Source organism: Leucopleurus acutus (genome assembly GCF_964270905.1).
Source record: "Leucopleurus acutus genome assembly, chromosome: Y".
NCBI lineage: Eukaryota > Metazoa > Chordata > Mammalia > Artiodactyla > Delphinidae > Leucopleurus > Leucopleurus acutus.
Genome location: NC_139164.1, coordinates 3,575,832 through 3,600,521, shown reverse-complemented (window position 1 = coordinate 3,600,521; position 24,690 = coordinate 3,575,832). Strand labels below are relative to the sequence as shown.

At 41.5% G+C, this 24,690-nt stretch overlaps 1 protein-coding gene across 2 annotated transcripts in view; it reads left to right on the top strand.

The window, feature by feature from the left end:
• The window catches only part of LOC309978859 (neuroligin-4, X-linked), a gene marked incomplete at both ends in the record, with an annotated part of 268,508 nt that extends 245,211 nt beyond the window's left edge, over positions 1–23,297 (top strand). For both annotated transcript variants that reach the window (XM_082865506.1, XM_082865505.1), the window contains 3 exons: positions 8,870–9,055; positions 12,705–13,494; positions 22,448–23,297. In XM_082865506.1, the coding sequence (XP_082721632.1) occupies positions 8,870–9,055; positions 12,705–13,494; positions 22,448–23,297 (1,826 nt within the window). The remainder of the gene's footprint in view (positions 1–8,869; positions 9,056–12,704; positions 13,495–22,447) is intronic.
• Positions 23,298–24,690: the final 1,393 nt, after the last annotated feature.

Genomic DNA, 24,690 nt, shown 5'->3' with positions numbered 1-24,690 from the left:
TCCTAATTTATCTCCACCCCCCTTTCCCCTTTGGTAACTATAAGTTTGTTATGTATGTTTGTGAGTTTATTTCTGTTTTGTAAATAAATGCTTTTGTATCCGTTTTTTTACATTCCACATATAAGTGATATCATATGATATTTGTCTTTGTCTGACTTATTTCACTCAGTACGATCATCTCTAGGTCCATCCATGTTGCTTTAAGTGGCATTATTTCATTCTTTTATATGGGTGAGTAGTATTCCATTGTATATCTATACCACATCTTCTTTATCCATTCTCCCAAGGCAATAGAAATAAAAACAAAAGTAAACAAATGGGACCTAATCAGACTTTTGCCCAGCAAAGGAAACCATCAACAAACAGTCTTCTTAATCACGTTCCAAGTTTCCCAGAGAAAAGCAACGTTGGAAAGCTTGGGAATATTTCTGGACACAGAAAACGTTATGTGCGTTAGTAGACATCGCTGACGTTTGATAGAGATGAAAATGAATGCGTGGTTTTTTATTACATTCAGTTGTTGCGATCATGTTATGGATAAATGAGAACAAATCTGATTAATTCTCGTCTGCCCACAGACGATATCCAACAGTAAATACTAGGAAACCCCACTACCATCATGCTTGTTTTGCAATTGAGGATAGAACAGAGGAGCCTACTTTAAATTTGTTCACTTTAAGAGGGATTATCCAAATCATGTTTCACATTTGTCCCATAGAGGTGTATGTCATCTTCTTTTTCTTAAATGCAATTCACAGTGCCCTGAATACCCTATAGGTACTAAATATATATCTTACGTATGTTTCATAAATATATTGTGTTGGCAGAAAGTATGACTTTCAATCCTAATAGGTTTTAAAATATTCTTATTAAAAACAAATTGAAGCTCACATATGGAGAAAAAGATTTTGTGTACGTTTTTAAAGTATCTGTGGAAATCCACTCTAGCGTATCATCGTCCCTCAGCTTTCAGCACATTACTTGGGTCATTGTGGTATATCATAAATGTTGTTTGAATAAGCAACTCCATGATTTTCCCAGCATGAATAAACCTGCAATATATATTTTGCATTGCCTTTCTCTATAGACTTTAAGCACCTCATTAAAACTCAATAAACAGACTGTAAAGAAATATCTGTCACCTTCACGCACAATTATTCACCAGCCACATTTGCAGTCAGAGAGCACATGAGGTTGATCATCTGCATAATCTTAAAGACAAAGTCTAAGTAGACCAGTAATCCATGTTCCCTACGGACCCATTTTGTCTATCAACAGACGCCTCTCCTCACTTGCTATATGTGGGTGAAACAGAAATAAATGGCAGTGTTTCTCGTATCAAGGAAATCAGCCTAGTTGGTGACCGTTTTTAAACACACACTGTCCATCAGACACAGTGCAGTTAGTTCCCCAAGCTATGGTATGTGCTGGACACTTACTCTTCTCCATTCCACAGCTGAGAAGAATGAAGCTTTGAGAACTTTTATTTTTTTTCAATATTTTTTATTGAAGAATAGTTGATTTACAGTGTGTTCATTTCTGCTGCACAGCAAAACGATTCAGTTATACACACATATACATTCTTTTTCCTATTCTTTACCATTATGGTTTATCACAGGATATTGAATAGAGTTCCCTGTGCTGTACAGTAGGACCTTGTTGTTTATCCATCCTATATATACTAGTTTGCATCTGCTAACCCCAAACTCCCAATCCATCCCTCCCCCACCCCCTCCTCCTTGGCAACCACAAGTCTGTTCTCTGTGTCTGTGAGTCTGTTTCTGTTTTGTAAATATATTCATTTGTGTCATATTTTAGATTCCACAAATAAATGATATCATATGGTATTTGTCTTTCTCTGTCTGACTTACTTCACTTAGTATGATCATCTCTAGGTCCGTCCATGATGTTTCAAATGGCATTATTTCCTTCTTCTTTATGGCTGAGTAGTAGTATCCCGTTGTATACATGTACCTCATCTTCTTTATCCATTCATCTGTCGATGGACACTTAGGTTGCTTCCATCTCTTGGCTATTGTAAATAGTGCTGCAGTGAACATTGGGGTGCATGTATCTTTTTGAATTATGGCTTTGTCTGGATATATGCCCAGGAGTGGGATTGCTGGATCATATGGTAGCTCTGTCTTTAGTTTTCTGAGGAACCTCCATACTGTTTTCCACAGTGGCTGCACCAACTTACATTCCCGCCAACAGTGCAAGAGGGTTTCCTTTTCTCCACACCCTCTCCAGCATTTGTTATCTGTAGACTTTTTGATGATGGCCATTCTGACTGGTGTGAGGTGATACCTCATTGTAGTTTTGATTTGCATTTCTCTAATGGTTAGTGACATTGAACACCTTTTCATGTGCTTCTTGGCCATCTGTATGTCTTCTTTGGAGAAATGTCTGTCTAGGTCTGCTGCCCATTTTTTGACTGGGTTGCTTGTTTTTTGTTGTTGTTGAGTTGTATGAGCTGTTTGTTTACCTTGGAAATTAAGCTCCTTGTCAGTCACATCATTTGCCGATATTTTCTCCCATTCTGTAAGTTATCAAACTTCCAAGTTTTTGCATGGTAAAGGAAACCATAAACAAAATGAAAAGGGCTCTGAAATCTTGCGTAATATGCCCGAGGCTTTCCTGTAGACTCAAATCCAAGGCTGACTTGACTGATTGCAGTACAAGCAATAACCGGGCTACGGACCTGCGGGCAGATACCCTTCCTATAGAGTGGTCAGTTCTATCATAGAAGCTCACTTAAAGCAATTTACTGACTTGAGAGAATTGAGACCCTTAGGAAAATGTTGAAAAGGGACCCGCATTGGTGGAGGGAAAGAGAGAAAATGGCAGTGCCTGTATCTGCAGGTGATTCCTGCCTAAGGGGTTGGACCAGGGAGGTGACAGAGCTGGTCTCCAGGTGGCACTGTACCCCATGGGCAAATAGTGGGGTTGGATGTGAGGCCACATCTACAGGAGGAAGACAGCTTTCAGGATCCCAGCAGTCCTGTAAAGAACATCCTAGGAAGAGATGGAGAAGAGTGAATATACAAAGGCAAAGAGAGATAGAAAGGCCGGGCATATCCCAGGGGGCAGTTACGTGTAATGTGGTAGATTTGTAGGCTAAAGGGCGTGTGTAGAGCATGTCCAGAGATGTAGAGATGGGACCACAGGGAATGGCCCTGGATATCCCACTAATGCATTTGACTTTAAAACAAGCTTGCTCTGTGTGTGTGTGTGTGTGTGTGTGTGTGTGTGTGTATGATTGCTAAAAAAGCAGTTACAAGTTGGAAGAAAAAGCACACATATTTAAAATTAAGTGTGAAAATCACCTGAAGCTGCCTTCCTATAGAGAAATGCTATGAACTGCTTGATTTCCTTTCGGAGTTTGTATTTCACACACCCATTTGATGATGTTCATAAAAATCGGATCATAAGACCCAGTATTCAGCAACTCACGGTTTTCTGTGAAGAGAACTTGGATGTGGTTCTGTGTTTACACATTTAAATACTCTGTATCATTTTATACACACAAAGAACCTCCCGTTATATGGATTCAGCCAACAGAATTCCTGCAACAGATCTCCTATTCATGGACGTTGAGATTCCTGTCATCCTTATTTTCAAAATTATAATCAATAAGAATTGATTGGATTCCTACATGACTATTTCTTTTTGTAGATCCTTGCATGACTTATTTCTGTACATCCAGATAGAGATTTTTTATAGAAAAAGCATTTATGGAAATAGAACTGGTGGGTCAAAGGGGTTCAGATTTCCATTTTCATGAGTTTTGTCAATTTGTATGCGTTGGGGAGCGCCATGATTAGATTGATACTGTAGAAGTGCACTGGAAGCAGCAAGGTTGAGGCAATGAACTGGAGCTCTTATCTCGGACACTGCGGGTGCAGAATCCCAGGAGTGATGAGGTATGTGAGCTATTCAAGAAATCAGACCAAAAGGATCTGGGAGCCGGTAGAGCTTGAGTCATCAACAAATCCGGAGAAATGATCAAGGGTCAGGTTATTTTTCTATTATTATTATTATTTTGTGTGTGGTACACGGAACTCTCACCACCGTGGCCTCTCCCGTTGCGGAGCACAGGCTCCGGACGCGCAGGCTCAGCGGCCATGGCTCACGGGCCCAGCCGCTCCGCAGCATGTGGGATCCTCCCGGACCGGGGCACGAACCCGTGTCCCCTGCATCGGCAGGCGGACTCTCAACCACTGCGCCACCAGGGAAGCCCCAAGGATGAGGTTTTGAACCAAAAAGAATCTAAAGTTGGTTCAAAGGGGGTTTGGTTCCAGACCGGCTGTTGCCAAATTTTCATCATCATGAAACACGTTTACCAATTATCTTCACCTTTTCATTGGCGTTGTGTAATAAACAGACTGTTTATCACTTTGTATTTTGTTTCCAGAATCTAACTGGTTTTAGTTTTATGAATCCATGTAATTTCAACTAAAGTACTTTAAGACCTCTGTGCAGCCTCATTCTAAATCATTCTGTGGGGATAGAATATACTTTATGAAAACAGTGCAGGGAATCCCACTAATAACATCATGGGCCCCAGGTTTGGAAACCTATGCTGTAGAAATCATGGGTCCTTCATAAGCGTGTTCGATTTATTCTGCTGACATTGGAGATAGCTCTGTGTGATACTGAGCTGATGGTGAGATACCATAGAAGCAGCATCAGTTATGACTCGTGTCATTTTTAAGTAGAATGAAAACTAAAAACAGACACAATTTCAGTTAGCTTTGCCTATCACGCCTGCAGAGTTTGAATATATACCCCCCCCCCTTCCCTCTCATCCTATCCTTTAGAATCTGTGCCCTTTTGTTAAGTCATAAATGGTTTTCCAATAAGAAAACTTCCCTTTCACCTTGTAATAAACGCACCCAGGGAGTAATTTCCTGTAAACATCCAAGAATATAGATGTGCATTTATTGGCCTGTTTTTCACATTTCTACCTCTGCTGTAATTCTCATGACACAGGTTTCTGTTTGGGCTCATTTGTGTGACCTAAAGTAAACCCTGTCTCTTCTCATTGAAACAATTTCATTTAAACATTTGCTTTTACTCCATTAAATTAAATATTGTGTGTACAAATACACACACACACACTCTCTCAAATACACACACACACTCAAATACACACACACATATATATGTGTGTATGTATATATATATGTGTATATGTGTGTGTGTGTGTGTATATATATATATATATATATATGTCTGCACACATATACATACAAATATGAGGGAGGGATTCTGATATAATAAAGGCTAGTGATTTGCTGTATTTTGCAAATGCTCCTGCTACTGCAAAGGAACGAAATAATCAAAATAGGTCATTATGCAAACGTATACATATATATGCACGCATACATAGACTTCTTTTAGAAATATAGTTGAGACCCTAGATTAATTCTGCGAATTACAGGTGAATACATACCCTGAAAACATAAAAGATATTTTTCTATATTCACTTAGTAATTATTGTCTGTGTAATGGTCATCAAAAAAATGCCTGCTGTGCTTATGTAATGAATTATTTCCTAAGAGATAAAGTCCTTTGTGGCGTTAGAGTCATGTTAAAACGAACCAAAATCCAGCCACATCTGACCCCTCTGGGTTTCTTACTGTTGACCTGAAGTGGACGGAAAACCATGTGGCCCGGAATCATTCCCCTAATCCCCTGCAATTCAGATGAACGAGAACCATTTAGGTCATGTTTAGCTATGTTAAAACCCTGAAACGTTCTATTCTAGAGCAATATTAAGACCAAATACAGCGTACGTTATATTCATTTCATTCAACCTGCAGGTGGGAAATGGGATTTGGGGTTTTTAAGCATCTTTTCCATGAACCAAGTTTTAAAATAACCGCACAGCCACTCAGCACATCCCGTGTATTTTGTTCCTTCCACTACTTTGAATGAACTCAGCATCAATCTCGTCATTAATCTGTGTGAATTCAAATGGTCTCCTTTGTGCGTCTCTTTCGTTGTTCAGTTGTGTGTGGGGAGTGGTAATGGCTTACTGCTTTACAAGCTTCAGTTCAGAGACAGTAAATCTCAAAAACCAATGTTTCGTCAGCTGAAATGCTGAGAGGATTTGGGGTCCAAGAATGTTTGTCCATGAAAGGAGCTGTTTGTTTAAAATCACTGGCGTTAGCCAGTCAAAGAAAGTTATCTGCTCATCTGGGAAACTGACTTCTGCGGATGCTCGATGTTTGGTAATGTGTGTGTTTGTTTCCCAGTTGATGCGCTGCTATCATGTTGTTCATACAGTCCCACGCTAGGAAACCCACACACATCCTCTGTCTGGGTTATATCAAACACCGTGTTTTGACAGTCAGAATCGGAAAGGAATATGCTGTCATAGGGAACATAAAATGACTTGCATTCATTCTGTCCCTGCAGTGGGGACTCTGACCTGCTTGTCATTTCAATTTTTAAAAAGAACCAAAAAAAAAAAAAAAAAAAAGCAATCCCTGGATGTTGCAATAAATGAAGATTCCATGGCAGACACTATGGAAACACCAGCTTCCAAAAAACCCACGTTCCTATGCTCAAGTTCAGAGACACATGGAGAGTTGTTTCCCTCAGGACTTTTGAAAGGCGAGCAGAATTGCCAAGATCAAGGCTTTCCATGGGCGGCTCTTAGGAGAAGTCAGATTTGCCAGGGTACGGAAGATTAAGGAGCCCGCCGTTGGAGAGGTTTTACAAGTCATGTATTCCTGGGGACGGAGGGGCTCTGATTTCATAAAGCCTCGCGATTTACCATCTGTTGCAAATCCTCCCCATAAACAGTAACCGACTAGGTCATTCCGTGAGAGCAGAGAGTAGGAGGGAGGTGGGCAGAGGAGGGATGAGTTAAAAACAGAACAGTTCTGCCAGAAAATTCCTGGAGCCTTTAGAAATGAACCACCTCTTTCCTGAATGCGGGAAGAGAGGCTTGTCTTACGGTTCTTACGTTATAAGCCCGTTCCGTCCATAAAGTTGGGTGAAAGAGGCTCTTCTCCCAAGCAGGGCGTGATTCATTTTATGAGAAAGAATGTAAAACGTAAGAGGGATGAATGTGGAGGCCGCATAACATTCACGGGCATGAAACACTAATTAGTAATTGCTCATTAAACAAGGAGGGCCTGGAAACATCTGAACACCCCCTCTCATCACAGCTAATCTCACATCCATCCCCAGGAACCTAGGAGGGGAGTGGGTTTGTGCGATGTGCCCTAAATGTACAACCTGGCAGTTGTCATCTTGCATCTACCTGTAGGGCTAGGCCATTGTGAGTCCCGATTATTGTGATTTTAGCATAACAGCAGCAATCACCCTTCTGGCTGCTTTCTTTTGAACCAGACCATTTCTAATCCCCTCCTGGCTCCCATCCCCCATTTCCCACAGGTACTCAGGCAGGCTCTGGAAGGGAAGCCTCATTCTCCTCAGTAGGTGTGAGATCTCATCCTTTATGATTTTGTTTTAGGTTTTGAGAAGCTGGTACTCCGAGGGCCTCTTGAATTGCTGTCAGCTTTGCTCAGGGATGTGTTTGAAGGCATCGGTTCTCATTTCTGTTATTTTAGGGCTTGGATCAGTCTGTCTTCATAGAAACACCGCGGCTGCTTTCCACGGTGATTGAATAAGCATTCGTTGAAATGGGTGAACGTCATGACCCTTGGAATAAAGAAATGGTGCAGAAAGGAAAAATATCATAATTGGGGATCTGGTGTAGGGGCACGTAGGAATGGGAAGTGGGGGGGGAAAAAAAAAACCAACAACCTTTTATGACTTTTTTTTTTCCCCAGAAGGCTTATTCAAGACAGATTTGGACATAAAGTTGGATTAAACTTTGTGCAAGTATTTAAGCTTGGAGGATGCTGTATAAAATATTCATAGTTTTGAATCTGAGTGGGAGAATGTCTCTTCCACACAAATGCCCTCAAACATCAGAGGAAAACAGAGTTTCCAGGTCAAGATCATTTTGCAGTGTGAGAGGAACGGGGAATGAGATAGATCTCGAAAACTGATCACGTTGCCACAATTTAATGCCCGTATTGCCTTATTTGCAGCTTTTAAAAAAGGAAGACTTTAGAATCTGTTGCCTTGAGTGAAATCTAATTGCTTAATTTACAGAATCCTCCTATTTTTTAAAATGAAATGTACCGGCCCATGCTATTTCGGGGACAGTTGGGGAGATTTGAATATGCACTGGCTTTTGGCTGAAATTAAAGAATTATAAGTTTCTGCATGTAACTGTGATATCTTCCTTATATAGAAAAATAGAGATGCATCCTAAACGATTTAAGTGTGGCATGACATGATGGGTGTAATGTACTTTGAAATTTAAGCATTAAAAGGAGTTAAATGAAAATATTATTGAGGAATTCAATGGGGAAAAGCAAACCTATACTGGTTTTATATACAGTGCACACAGTCTTATACACAGATGCCAACACACACACTGTTTTGCCCTGAAAAACTTCTTTTAGGAGTCTTTTTTGTTTTCCCAAGGAAAACCAACATAGACACAGGAGTGATAACTTAAATCTAGTAAAGTGTATAGGTTTCTGATATTGTCGTGTATTGTAAATATTTTAGATTCATTTCACCTTATATGTTAACCCCATACAAACCCCCAGATGAGACACTTTATTATAGTGTCAGAAGAAACAAAAACCATTGTAACTCTTATTTACATAATATACTCCTTTCTGCCATGGAAAAGGTGCTACACTGTTGCTTCTCATTTATAGGAAGGAAAAGTAAAGAATGAACAAAGTAAACCGTGGAATGTCTTTCCAGATAGCAGCGATGCTGACGTATATTTTGTAGGTGACAACCCCAAACATCCCGTGTTCTTTCGCAGGGTTTTTAAGTACCGGCGACCAGGCGGCCAAAGGCAACTACGGGCTCCTGGATCAGATCCAAGCGTTACGTTGGATTGAGGAGAATGTCGGGGCCTTCGGTGGGGATCCCAAGAGAGTGACCATCTTCGGCTCCGGCGCGGGTGCTTCTTGTGTCAGCCTCTTGACCTTGTCTCACTATTCAGAAGGTAAGAGAAGCATCCCCACCGTGCGCAGGGAACCCTGGGACCCAGCAATGAACCCATATTGAATTCTTATTCAAGGCGCATACAGGGTGGCCACAGTCTCTATTGAAACCTCCACAGAAAATCCCCCAAATGACATGCGTGCTCATGCTCTTCTCTTAACTCAGCTTGCTTTCTGATTTTTTTAAATTGAGGTATGATTGACATACACCATTAGATGAGTTTCAGGTGTACAACATAACGGTTCGCTATTGGTATACAGTGGCAAACAGTCACCACGGGAAGTCCAGGTAACACCTGTCACCATTTAGTTACAAATCTTTTTCCTTCTGATGAGAATTTTAAGATCTCCTCTCCTAGCCACTTTTAAGTACGCAATACAGTATCATAACTATCCTAACGATATATTTTTCTCACTTAGACTTCTGGCAAAGAGCGTTGCTTACAATAATTGGAGGCAAATGACTTCTTTAGAAATGCCTACACCCTGCTTTTGCCTGTCTGAGTTTATTGGGACAACTTTAAATTTTATTAACTACCATTTTCATCTTGGGAGAAGAAATAGGAAAGGGAATCAGTATGTGGACGGTGGTTACAGATTTTTAGATTTCGTGATCAACAAAGCTTGTAGCCGTATGGTTATAAAGTCACGTCTTCGATGCAAACTAATTCAGGTTGATTCCCTCTGGTCCATTGGTGATGGAGGTTCCCAGCAATATCAGATGAGAGATTTTTAAAAGAAAAATCAACAGAAATTGGGTGCAGTGGGCCTGGGGGCACCTTAATAACTTCCTGGCTCTGCCTTCAAAAACGGAACAACAATAAAGACAAAACAAGAAAATGCAGCCCTGGGGCACTTTGGCAAGTACAAGTGAATATTCATAATAACAGTCTAAATCGTCAAGGTCGTGTTATGTTCCCTTCAGTGTCATTGGTTGGTTTAAGGATTTACCACATCTATTTGAACCATCTTTATGAAAAGCACCTGAAACTTTAAAGGAATCATTTTTCTTTAAAGAGTCTTATATTATCTTTCTTTAAAGTACCCTAAACATGTTAAAAAAAAAAAAAAAAAAGGAAGTATCATCGTGCCGTATGACAGCATCCCATTTTTTTCCTCTCTTCCTACACTATCGTGGACAAGTTGCTGACTCTTTCTGATTGCTTCATTAGCAAGATATGATTGACGATGACTTTTAAGTCTTGTGAAGTGTGAATTTCTTGATTCTTTATTTCGTAATGGCTGAGGAGAGGTAGAATGAAAAGCTTATGTTTGTCTTAACCCTTTATTAAAAAAGGAAAAAGCGAGTAAATTAGATCATTAGTGATAACGATTCCTATAGCGTTTTAGAAAATACCTGTATTTTCCCATTTCTCAATGGATATAATCATGATTCTCCATTTACAATAGTCAGGACCAACTCTAGCAGTAATCAAACACATGTCAGCCAAACCTAATGGGGGAAGAGTGTTAATTCCTTAAATCAGTAGATCAGAAATGAATATGGTAATGCTTTGCATCATTTCTGCAAAGTAGCTCTCTAAAATCAACCCAGCAATAGAATCAAGAATTAATGAACACACCCAGACTGTTGGCCTTAGGAATTTCACTTGTCGGGATATAACTTAATGAAGTCAACATACACATGGGGAAAAAGGTGTTTTCATGGAGCTTTCTACCACAGCATTCTCATAGCAAAGAATGAAAGGAAAAGCTACAAGACCAGAAAGGCAAGAACATTGTGAATGACACGTGCATTTACTCGAAGGAACAATAATTTGTTTTAAGAACTGTGCTTAAGATATGCATTAACCTGGGAGGCATGATATGAAGAGCTCATTCAGCAAACCATCACCTTGGCCGGGTACCACATTCCCTTTTGACCCTGTCATGGACAGGGATGCCATTCCAAGCAACTCTCAGATCCTGATGGAGCAGGGGGCAGTTCCTTAATTATGACATCAGTATACTATGCAGATATGGGACACAGTTATACACACAGACCAAAGGGAGGGAAAGCACCCAGAAGGAATGATACTAAAAATATTGAAGTATCTCCTATTTTATAGTATGAATTATAGGTAACTTTTTCTTTAATTTTTCAAGTTTTATCCCAGGTTGTATTACGTGCCTACCAAAACATACATACACACACACACACACACACACACACACACACACATACACACACACACACACACACACACACACATACACACACACACACACACACATGGCTACCTCAGTCACGGCCAACAGTTACGACACAGAGAGAAAATGTGTAACTTCCAGCAACATTTTTCTAATTCTGGTTGTCTTCATTTATGAATCTTCTAATAGATCCAATTTGGACATCATTTCCTTAAGGTGCTTTAAAACATTCACCTGGAGAGACAGACACACAAGTCAGTACTCGCACATTTCCAACGGAATGGTAAACATTGGGAAATTGGCCCCAAGTGAGCTAGATAACGTGTCGGGCAAAGCCAGATCGTTTTAAGCAGCTCATTCTTGTGTGTCATCGGCAGGCAATCCTCTAGTCTTTAGAATCCCATCCTCCTGATTGCAGTCATGTTTCCTTCATCCCTGATTGCTTGTATGGCCTTAAACATCGACAGGGCACGGATTTCTGGACTCCCCGCTGAATGCTTTTATTCTCCCAGTGACTTACGAGGCGTCAGAGCTAGATCATGCTGGAGTTCAAGGAAGCGGCAGGAAGAGATAAGCAATAGAACACCATGATCTTATGGCCTTCCGTCTCATACTGGAGCAGTTAAAAATAGACTTTTGTTTACTTCTGGACATCCACATACTAGACTGATCAGATAGGAAATTTTAAGCTGCACAGAATTTTACTCATGAAACAGCCCAAGATTTTCCCAGTTTCTCACCGAGCAGGCACGTTTAAAATGTGGCAGAACGAATTGTACAAAAGTCTGGGCTTTGAGTGGATGCAACTTTGAAATTAATGATTTTTTCTGGGAAAAAAAGATACATTTTAGCGGGGCATGCAAGGGAAGATTTCTTTAGGAATAGCTAATTTAATGAATTCATTTTAATTGCATGTTTTTAGCACCTTCGGTCTATGGAGCGTGGCAATAAAAATGCATTCCAGAATTTATACTCTGAAACTGATTTCAGTGGCTCTTCCCCCTCTAATAAAGTGGTACCTGGTTTTGCCAGTAAGAGGAAACAGCCTTTGACCTCTTATGGCCACAGAGCCTATTTTTAGAGGCTGGGGGGTTGTGATGACTCTGAGACTCTTCATTTACGAATTCTGGGGATGGAGCCACTAATATTACACAAAATCGGGGAAGGAGAAAGAGGTTGTATGTGTTTAGCACTGCAGCTAAAGTGTAAACGCAGTTTCGTTTTCTAAACTCTGTGTGTGTGTGTGTGTGTGTGTGCGCGTGCGTGTGTGTGTGTGCGCGCGTGTGTGTGTCTGAGAGCATCCTATAAGACCACTGTCCAGCAGGTGGGGGAGGGGGAAGACGAGAGAGAAATGAGAGGAAGAGATGCCGAACGCGCTGAATGCTGCAGTATCCAGAAATTCACATGCCCGAGAGACAATCAGAGCCTTCTTTGCCGAGTAAAAGCTGCTTTTCTGTCCTGCGGGTTTTCATTTGCATGTCCACAATTTTGCACCTGCAGGTCTCTTCCAGAAGGCCATCATCCAGAGCGGGACCGCCCTGTCCAGCTGGGCCGTGAACTACCAGCCTGCCAAGTACACTCGGATATTGGCAGATAAAGTCGGCTGCAACATGCTGGATACCACGGATATGGTGGAATGCCTTCGGAATAAGAACTACAAAGAGCTCATTCAGCAGACCATCACCCCGGCCACGTACCACATCTCCTTCGGGCCCGTCATTGACGGGGATGTCATCCCCGACGACCCTCAGATCCTGATGGAGCAGGGGGAATTCCTTAACTATGACATCATGCTCGGGGTCAACCAGGGGGAGGGGCTGAAGTTCGTGGACGGCGTCGTGGATAACGAGGATGGCGTGACGCCCAACGATTTTGACTTCTTGGTGTCCAACTTCGTGGACAACCTTTACGGCTACCCGGAGGGGAAGGACACCTTGCGGGAGACCATCAAGTTCATGTACACGGACTGGGCAGATAAGGAGAACCCCGAGACGCGGCGGAAAACCTTGGTGGCTCTGTTCACTGACCACCAGTGGGTGGCCCCCGCCGTGGCCACCGCGGACCTGCACGCACAGTACGGCTCACCCACCTACTTCTACGCCTTCTACCACCACTGCCAAAGCGAGATGAAGCCCAGCTGGGCGGACTCAGCCCACGGCGACGAAGTCCCCTATGTCTTTGGGATCCCCATGATTGGCCCTACCGAGCTCTTCAGCTGCAACTTCTCCAAGAACGATGTCATGCTCAGCGCGGTGGTCATGACGTACTGGACGAACTTCGCCAAAACCGGGTATGTTCTTCTCCCCATCAGGGTATTGTTTGTCTGGTTCCTCCGTGTAAGTGTGGTTCCCACGACCGGCTAGACTGCGGTGTGCAGGCATCCGCACACAGTAACAGAAGTAGTCATTTTTCCCCCCAGCATCTAGGGAGACCTCCCTTTTTCTCTACCCCTGAATTGTTTTCTATCAAGTCAGATTTTCGCTGAGGCGCTAGATGCATACTGAAAATCCTACACTTGCTACTGGGGTCAGATTTAGATATATTTGGCTATTCTATGGGAAACGGATCCTGGAGTTTCAAATCTAGGTAGCACCTTGTCTTGTTTGGTAAATAATAGGGTTCTCAAAATACATGTGCCACGTGGAATGCATAGCAAGGAATGAAATACATCTCATAATAAATATATAGAAATACTGTATGTGTATATAGTATATATATTCTATATGTATATGCACATGTAATAACTCCTAATCTCATAGCTGTAGAGAAATCCCGTGTGTGTGTGTGTAAGATATATATGTGCATATGTATCTATGTACATGCATAGGATTTCTCCATTGTTGTGAGATTTATTTTCTATATATACATAGGCACACAAAATATATTTATTTTGTTTGTATATAAATATCTACACGTGTTTATTTCATTAATATAAATTTCATACATGTGTGTATATTTAGCTGTATATCTATCTATAGACACATACAGAAATCTCATTGGCCAAATAAAGTAGGAAGCACACAAGCGTTACATATACAACAGGGTCCACCCGTATTCCACTGAGCAGATTCTCTGCAAACAACGAAAGAAAAGACTCCCCAGCATCTTAAGGAGCTACAAATATCAGAGCATCTTTTCATTTGCTCTTGTCGAATAACCTGATTGCGGAAATTAATGAGGTAGCATTCTGTTCTACCTGCCTGCGCTTCTGTCATTAACCTTGAGCTGCTTGTACCGAATTTACAGTGAAGGTCCTCCCGGCTCTGGAGGATGGAGAATCTTCCTGTGGGCCGCTGGGGGGTGGAATTAGGCCCCCCATACTGCCGCAGCCCTGCAGTGCCTGAGCCTCATGTAGCTCTCATGAGAGGAAGTGGGGATGCCGGGGATGTGTAGGGGGTCAGCAGGTATCATTCTTTACAATGATTCCAAATACTCTGGTGGGAAGTGGTTTCATGGTTTTGCAGTCTTAGGAAAAGTGTGGCCCATTTCTTGAGTGGAAAACATGTTGTACCAATACCCACTTTGGACTGTCCCATCTTACAAGTTTGACCTAAGAAAAACAGTGGGAAACGGAGACGGTACAACCGTGCCGGGGAGAGATGCTTGTCTGTCCCCAAAAGGTTCTTTTTTCGACAAGGAGGTGATTGAGGTCAAGTCAGCAAGTATTTTTAAGTAACCCCTGTTTATTAGATTCCTAGGGCTGCTGCAACAAAGTACCAAAAATGATGTAGCTTAAAACAACAGAAGTGTATTTCACAGTTCTGGAGGCTAGAAGTCCACCATGCAGGTGTCCGCAGGGCTGAGTTCTCTCTGACACCCGTAGGGGAATGTTTCCATGCTGCTTCATAGCTCCTGCTGCTTTGCTGGCAGTGTTTGGTGTTGCCTGACTTGTAGCTGCATCTCTCCAAGCTCTGTGTCTCTCATACCGTGGCACTCTCCCAGCACATCTGTCTTTATATGGCCATCTTCTTCTTTTTTATCTTTATTGAAGTATAGTTTATTTACAATCTTGTGTTAATTTCTGCTCTACAGTGAAGTGATTCAGTTATAGACACATATACATTCTTTTTCATATTCTTTTCCATGATGGTTTGTCACGGGATATTGAGTATAGTTCCCTGTGCTGTACAGTAGGTCCTTATTGTTTATCCATCCTATGTATAGTAGTTTGCATCTGCTAATCCCAAACTCCCGATCCATCCCTCCCCCACTCCCCTCCCCCTTGGCAACTACAAGTCTGTTCTCTCTGTCTGTGACTCCGTTTCTGTTTTGCAGGTAAGTTCATTTGTGTCATATTTTAGATTGCACACATAAGTGATATCATATGGTATTTGTCTTTCTCTTTCTGACTTATTCTACCTAGTATGATAATCTCTAGTTGCATCCATGTTGCTGCAAATGGCATTATTTTGTTCTTTTTTATTTTGACCATCTTCTTATAAGGGCACCAATCATATTGGTTTAAGAGTCCATCCTGCTCCAGTATGACCTCATCTTTTTTTTTTTTTAATTTTTATTTTTTGGCCGGGCCGTGCGGCTTGCGGGATCTTAGTTCCCCAACCAGGGATCGAACCAGTGCCCCCTGCAGTGGAAGCACAGAGTCCTAACCACTGGACCACCAGGGAATTCCACTACGACTTCATCTTAACTTGACTGACTACATCTGCAATGACCCTATTTCCAATAAGATCACACTGTGAGGTCCTGGGTGTTAGGACTTCAGTGTATCTTAATTTGAGAGGGAAACAGTTCAGTGCATAACCCCTTTTAAGGGCAGGACCAATGCCCAATTGTGTCATAGAACTCAGATAGGTAATGCCTGCCCTTGCAAAGTGTTGCCTTCTTTTGAAGCAAAAACACTCACAGGAGCGTTTCCCACACCATGGCCATGCCTATCGACTACATCACCATCCAAACCCATCATTAATTCCATAACATCTAAACACAGATCGTGACTTACTTTTGTTAAAGCCACCTACTTTCTTTTTCTCTCACGTGTTTTGGGAATACATTTTATATGATTTTCTTAAATGGAAAGCTAGGATCATTCATCATCAATTTAACTGAACCATTAAAGAAAACTACAAAATCCAAATAAAGCCATTAAATTCTCATTAGCTGTGCTTGCCTGCCAAAGGCTCTGAGATGGATTTTCTCTTGTTGTTAAAAAAAAAAAAAACCAAAGAAAAATTAAAGGAAATTAATGTCATGAGATGGTAGAGAAATGCTAGCACCAAACCTGTAGGTCACCAGGACCTGTCAACGACTGAGTGAGGATTGAAAATGTTGAGTGTTCTTTCAAATGGTTTTTAAGATGTTGAGTGCTTTTTAATTTCATCACTCTGTATTCCTAAAATCACTTCGCTTACTGCCTGTGGTTCACGCCCCTCATTTGGGAAACACAGTGGTGGAGATGTCAGATAGCTTGGGCTTAATCCCTGGCCCAGTATACTCCTGTGGCCACTAGTGGTGCGTGTTTAGGATACTTTTGGATTTCATAAAGATGCTAAAGTAGCAGATGGGGAAGGAATAAGGACTTGGCTTGGAGGAGTAGCCGTCATCTGACCAGAGTCCAGGTAGAGATCTCACTGTGGGAACAGGATATCGCTAATGGACGGCCTCGGATGTCAGTCTGAAAAATCTGGATTTTATCCAAGCAGGAGCTATTTTTATTTCTGTGGTCCATGTGGAGCATAGCTGAAATCGTACTTGGGGATATTAATGCAATGAGTTTTCACAACACATTGGAAAGGTCGTTGGAATGACCCAAATCTTCTTTCTTTCTTTTTTTTTTTAATTAATTTTATTTATTTTTGGCCATGTTAGGTCTTTGTTGCTCCACGCGGGCTTTCTCTAGTTGCGGCGAGCAGGGGCTACTCTTCGTTGCAGTGCACGGGCTTCTCAGTGCGGTGGCTTCTCTTGTTGCAGAGCACGGGCTCTAGGCGCATGAGCTTTGGTAATTGTGGCACGTGGACTCAGTAGTTGTGGCTCGCGGGCTCAGTAGTTGTGGCTCACGGGTTTAGTTGCTCCGTGGCATGTGGGATCTTCCCGGACCAGGGCTCGAACCCGTGTCCCCTGCATCGGCAGGCGGATTCTTAAAGACTGCGCCACCAGGGAAACCCTCAAATCATCTTTTAAGGAAGTTACTCAGAACCTCCCCTAACCTGCAATGCAGTGTGCCATTTCAAACGTAAGTCAGGAGGATCACATTTCAGTAGCTTGTGGTTTAACAGAAAATGGGGGACTGAGCAAAGTCTAGTGATTTAGGTGTTCGCCAATAGATGATATGGCTCATGAGGTGGTTGCTAGTTATTCATTGATTGATTTTAAATAGGGTAGTGGCATGATCAGCCCTGTGTGGTGGAGGATTTCTTTGTCCCTAGGGGGCTGCCAAAGTGGTCCAGCTGAGGAGAATGAGGCAGTATGGTGCCAGTAATGGAACAGCATGGGAGTAAACCATCTCTCATGTCATTAAGGGTCTCATACCTTATTTGATGCCAGCAAGGGAAGAGCATAGGATAAACCATCCCTGATGTCACAGTGTGAGGTGAGATGCTTAACTCTGTTCTCCAGAACCCATACTCAGGCAGTGACCCACAGAATAGGATGGAATACACTTGAGTACCATCCACTGCTCCCCGTAAGCACTACAGAGACAGGAGTTTGGTTATAAGAGTATCCTATCGTACGTCTAATCACAACACATGGCTGAGAAGAAAGGATTATGTTGTGTCAGAACATGCTTTGCCGTGGTCGCTGGGTGGAACTTCACATGTGCTGCCCCTCGTAAACAGCACCCCGATGATCCTGACTATTCGTACATTTGCTGAGATGAGGTGAACACTGGGGCTTCTTTTTCTATGACCGAAGCTAACGGTTCTGACCTTACATGTAGGCTTAAGTGTAGATATATCTGGTATGCAAAGTTTTTGTTGTTGTTAAGCAGAGAAAACATAATGTGGGGATGGTGTGTGTGGTAGGCATGGAAGGAAGGAAGGAAGGATAGAAGGATGGAAGGACGTTGCTAGGAGACTGTTTCAATAATCCAGGTGAGAAGACTAACCCAACACAGCGCTGGGAAAGGACAGTGAAGCCAGGACATTAAGTATTAGGCTAGAAATAAGGCTACTTGGAGAGTTTTGATAAATGAGAAGTTATGTCTGGGAAAAATTAAAACTAATCCCAAGGTTTATGGATGATTACACAGATTTAAACTCTTTGTCACATCCAACCTCTTTGGGAATAGGTGGGAAGGCGTTGGTCCTGGCCACTCAGTAGAAATCAGGTGCCCATTGATCAAGGACCAATGCAGTTTGGGTTCTGTGTGAGGAGAGGTGGATAAAGTGGGTAGAATTAGGGTCTCTACAGAAGATATGGCTGTGAACAGTACCTTCACCATTCTGTATGGAAGGCCTCGGAGGCTCTTGGAATTCAGAGATGGGAAGGCTGTTGGCCGATAAGCCAATATATATTATGTGAGAAGAGCAACATATATATTGCAATATGTCGAAATAGAGTTGTATAGGTCGAGTGGGTGGGACGACGTATTCTTCATTGGTTTTCAGATTCCATCTCTACTTTTGATTTTGCTCATATCTTGTGATTGATTTATATTTCAGCTTTTGCTCACTCTTTGCAAAAAATCAGGAAACAGACAGGAAAGATGGGTTAGATAGAGTTGCCGTCAAAGCCTGGTTTTGAAAGTGACGTTTATTGCCCCAAAGTATTTTAAGCTCAGTGAAGGAACATCTCTACCGGTTGTATAGGACGGACTGAACACATACTTCTTGGTGCAGGGGGTAGTTTTCGTCTTAGAGGTCTAGGGACAAATGGTCAACCACGACATTGTTTTAGGGGTAAGGAAAACCTTATACCACCCAAAGGAGCATATCAGAGGGTTCACTGGTATTTTTAAAGGAATCATGTTACCCATCTCTCACAAATAAGACGAACCACAAGACCTCGGAGACGCATTTAACCCTCCACTTCTAAGATGATATCACAAACGAAATATGACAGGTGAAAATGTATGTTTAGGTGACGAGGAGTATGGATAGGTGTTGAGGTTTTTACTAGAGAAAGAAGGTGTGACTGTTTCATTCTCTCCTTAATCATTATCATCTTGAACTTTACTCATGGGAATTAGAAGACGCCATGTGCTGAAGCAAAGTCTAAACAACAAGGCAGTGGTATCCCACATAGAGATCTTACTGTCTTTGGGGTGTTTGACAAGGGGAAATGATGAGCCTTCTTAAGCGCCGTGAGTTTATCTTGGTTTAAGGCTTCTGACTGTGCATCTCCCAGAACTTTGATAGATTGTATCGGCCTACAGCATACTTACCGGATTTTCAAAATCCTCTATTCTCTGAGAACAAAATAAATGTGTTTCCTTAGCTTTCAAATGTACACCGAATTCCATAAAAAAAAATCGACAAATATCCTACATGAAAAGACACTCTCTTTCCTAGATGCCCTCTCTTCAGTAAAAGGTCAGTACAACTAAAAGACCCAATTCCGTGAAATCAGATCAATGCAAACATAGTAGGAATCCTCGCTCCCTTTCGTTGCTTTTAGAACGATAAAAATCGATGACAAATTTCTCCATGACAGATTCCAGTTAAATAGGAATTTTCCAACAATGTATTTCAGAAGACTCAAATAAAAAAACATGAGGTGCTATATTAAATCCAGCAGTTTTCGAAAACATATAAGAATATAAAAATGAATTAAAAGCAGATTATTTTAAAGTATATAAATGTTTATAAATGAACACATAAATAAGAAAGCTCATAGTATTAAGACCTATAATTTTTTATATTTTATCATCTCACTCATAAGAGCACAGCAGTTAGTGTGTACTCAGTTATGTGGTAAAATTTCTTTGTCCTGCATACCACATATATAATCATATCTACGATCATATATATACCTATGCATCTATATATATATATATATATGTCTGTGTGTGTATATAGTATGCAGTATGTACTGTTGTATACAGTCTACTTTTATACAGTATATACTGTACCCAGTGTATAATATAATGTATGCACTGTGGTATACAGTATACTTTGATACAGCATATACTATATACAGTATATAGTGTACCATATATGCTATGATATACATAGTATACTTTTATACAATGTATACTATATACAGTATACAGTGTACCATATATACTGTGGTATACAGTGGTATATATTATACACAGTGTATAGTATACTTTGATATAGCATATACTATATACAGTATATACTGTACCATGTATGCTATGATGTACACAGTATACTTTTAAACAGTATATACTATATATAATTAACAGTGTACCATATATACAGTATATTGTTATGCAGCATGCACTATATCTAGTATATTAGTGTACATGTATACTGGTATACAGTATACTTTTATGTAGCATATGCCATGTAGAATGTATAGTATTAGGTATATTCTGTGGCTGTATACAGTATGTTATTTATAGTCCTCTCTCGCTAGCAATTTGTAGGGATTCTAATTTATGCATTGCAGAGAGGGATACTATTTATTGAGCTCTTACTACATGCCAGGAATATTGTAGTTATTATTTAACCTTTCTCACTTCCTTTCCATCCCAGTATTCTTATCCACTTTATAGATGAGGAAGATGAGGCTAAGAGAGGCTTAAGGATTTGCTCAAGATTTCACAGCTTGTAAAGAGGGAGAGATGCAGAACTTCACGTATGGAAATGATTTTGACAGCCTCAGGCTGAGGGCTAAAGTCCTTCCTTTGGCAGATGCATCTGTTGGTCAAGTGCATCGTTTGCATCCTGCACACTACTTGGGAATGTCTGTAGTCTTTAGGTCTTCCAGTGGGACCTTCTGGTTCCCCAGCCTTCTGGTACATGAGCAAACAGGCAGTGGCTGAAGGCAGCTTCATAAAAGTGTTACCTGGAAAATAGAAGTTAGAGCACCTGGAGCAATAGATCTAAGGAAACTGGGTCTGCACATCATGTCTGAATGTTCAGTGTCAACTAGGTGACATTATGTCATGCATGATCTCAAATTTTCCAAACCAGTACACATTAAGATGAAACCTGTTTTACAGCTCACTTTACCAAGCCTAAAAAAAATGGAAGAAATGAGAATATGATATCTTTGCGGGGCGGGGGGAGGTTGTTTGTTACCTTAAAAGAGTTAATTGCAAAGATGTTTCAAATACCATGTTTGTGGAGAATCTTTCCATTTTGGTGACTCTCCTTCTGCCTGTGTCCATTATGTAAATCATAGGAGACTTCTTAGGTTCATAGTTGCCATGCACACTTGAAATCTATAAAAAACCCCTCAATTTCTTGCATCGTGTGGTACTTTTCCTAAAATCCTTAACTCTGCATATCTAAAAGCACCGTCTGACCAAACTTCTTAAATCAACGGAATGTTGTTTGATCTTTACGTGACTCAGTCTTCAGAAGGTTTCCAAGTACATACATATTTCTCCTTCTGAGAGAGAGCGAACAATTGATGCATAATTCTATTTATCAACATCTTGTAATTACAAAAGCCAGTTTTTATTTGATTTTTAACATACATTTTAGTTGTAACCACAGTATCTATTCATTTACCTAAGAAGCAATTCTTGAGGAAGAAAGAGAATGGCACAAATCTTGGACCATAGCCTCTAACTCAGGATTTCTCAGCCTCAATACTACTGACACCTGGGACCAGGTACTTCTCTGCTGTGGAGGGGCTGTCCTGTGCCCTGGAGCATATTTAACAGTCACCCTGGCATCTACCCATTCATGGCACCACCCTTCACTTAGGACAACCGAAAAACATCTCCAGATGTTACCAGGTGCCCTCTTGGGGGCAAATCACCCTGGTTGAGATTTCTGAATCAAAAGTAGTTAAACTTAAAAAAAAAAAAAAAAGTAGTTAAACTTGAAATGCAAGACACATTTTTGGTTTCCTTCTTTACCATGGAAGATAATTGGATGCATTTAAAAAATGCAGGAGTGTTATGAAATTGCTGTCGTACTGCCATCAGGAATTATTTTTAAAATAAAGGTAAGGGGATTTTAAAGAAAAGGCAAAATGGTAGCGCGTCGGGATTGAAACACCATGTATTTGTTGCTACTTGAGTACTTTGTGCATATCAATAAACATATGAGATTATCTGGTTGTAATTTCATTGTATTTGATTAAAATTTACTTGGGAAATGTGGAAGAGTGTGACCTTTCTCTTTTTTTCTCCCTTCTGTCCCCAGTGATCCTAATCAGCCCGTTCCTCAGGACACCAAGTTCATTCACACAAAACCCAATCGCTTTGAGGAAGTGGCCTGGTCCAAGTATAACCCCAAAGACCAGCTCTATCTGCATATTGGCTTGAAACCCAGAGTGAGGGACCATTACCGAGCCACAAAAGTGGCTTTCTGGTTGGAACTCGTGCCTCACTTGCACAACCTGAATGAGATATTCCAGTATGTGTCCACAACCACAAAGGTTCCTCCTCCGGACATGACCTCCTTTCCCTACGGAACTCGGCGATCTCCTGCCAAGATATGGCCCACGACCAAACGCCCGGCGATCACTCCCGCCAACAACCCCAAACACTCCAAGGACCCTCATAAAACGGGGCCTGAGGACACCACCGTCCTCATCGAAACCAAACGGGATTATTCCACTGAGTTGAGCGTCACCATTGCCGTGGGGGCATCCTTACTCTTCCTTAACATCTTGGCGTTCGCAGCGCTGTACTATAAGAAGGACAAGAGGCGCCATGAGACACACAGGCGCCCCAGTCCCCAGAGAAATACCACAAATGACATCGCTCACATCCAGAACGAAGAGATCATGTCCCTGCAGATGAAACAGCTGGAGCATGATCACGAGTGTGAGTCCCTGCAGGCTCACGACACGCTGAGGCTCACCTGCCCTCCAGACTACACCCTCACGCTGCGCAGGTCCCCCGATGACATCCCACTTATGACACCAAATACCATCACTATGATTCCCAACACACTGACGGGGATGCAGCCTTTGCACACGTTCAATACCTTCAGTGGAGGACAAAACAGTACAAATTTACCCCACGGGCATTCAACCACTAGAGTATAGCTTTGCCGTCTTCTTCCCCTCCCTTTGCGCCTCCCCTCAGCCACATCGAAGAGAGAAAGAAAGAAGCAACATCTCCAAACAGGGAATGTTTGGCTTAAGACAAAACAAAAAGCAAAAGGGCAGCCACTGTGTCCTTGCAGACCCTTTCCATTGGCATTTCCCAGTACAATGAGATCAACTTCTGACCCTACGAAATGTGAAACGTATACATTGCTGTTACAATACTGCTTTAAGATCTCCACCATCCGGCAAACTTTAGTGCAACTAGGACATCGAAGTTTCAAGGACCTGGATGTTTCCAGTGTGACCACAGAAGCTGAAACTTCTGAAACTCGGCCGAGGACACTTTTTTTTTTTTTAATTACAATTGAAATAAATAAATAAAAGTTCTTTTTGTGCCATACGACAGATGGCTCTACTTAAGTGAAGAAAGAATCTATGGGCTTTTACCCAGCATATGGAGGTGTAATCCAGAGAGAAGGAAAAGTAGAATTTTATTATTAAAATAAAAGAACTGACTATGCAGTTACGTACGTAGAGTTCTGTGCAAAGAGATGTTTTGCCAGCCTGAACTCTATTTAAGAAACTTTGTAAAAATAAAAATAAAAAAATGTATATAGCCGTGCGTTTAAACAAACACACACCGAGAGAAAAACAGAAACAAAAACAACAACAAAAAAAGCTTTTATTGGTGTTTTCAGTTTGAAAGAGCTTTTAGCAAGATTGTGCTTTCCATTGTGGTCTGTATGTATATAAATCGATATATACATTAGTCATATCACCTCTGTCTCCTCCAGGACAAAGGAGGATTTTCTTCTTAATTCCTTGTGGCCAACAGACATGGGGTTTTCTAACGTGTTTCATTTGTAGGAGGATGTGATTGTCACACAGCGGACCTAGACCGTCTGTTCGACTAGGCTCTCTCTCCCCTTCTTGGGCTGGAAAGTGCATGCGACAGCATTCTTAGGAGACCGTTATTTTTAGGAAAACTTTTATTTTTGTGTGTTAAGGCTTCATGAAGTTGCAACCCCAGGATGGATCCCCAGCGTGGAGCCTATTTAAAGCTTGTTGAATTAGAAACACGCACGCACATGCAGAGTGACCGCGGGGGAGAAACAGAATACAAGTCTCGTTCTGTAGTTCTGGTTCTTTGAATCTGTTGAGGAAGAGTTGCTTCCCATCCCAGGGTCCTGCCAAAAAGGAAAAGAAAGCTTGTCTTTGGTAGGGCCAAGCTCTGCTGAGTCAATACAGCTCTGTACTCCCCAGCAGCTGCAGAAGGGTTTGGCTGATGAAATACCTGCTCAGCTTAGCTAATCAGATTGAAAGAGGGCATGTGTCTTTCCTTTCTGTTTAAGCAGTAAGTCCCTTATTTATCAGTAAGCAGGGCTTTTTA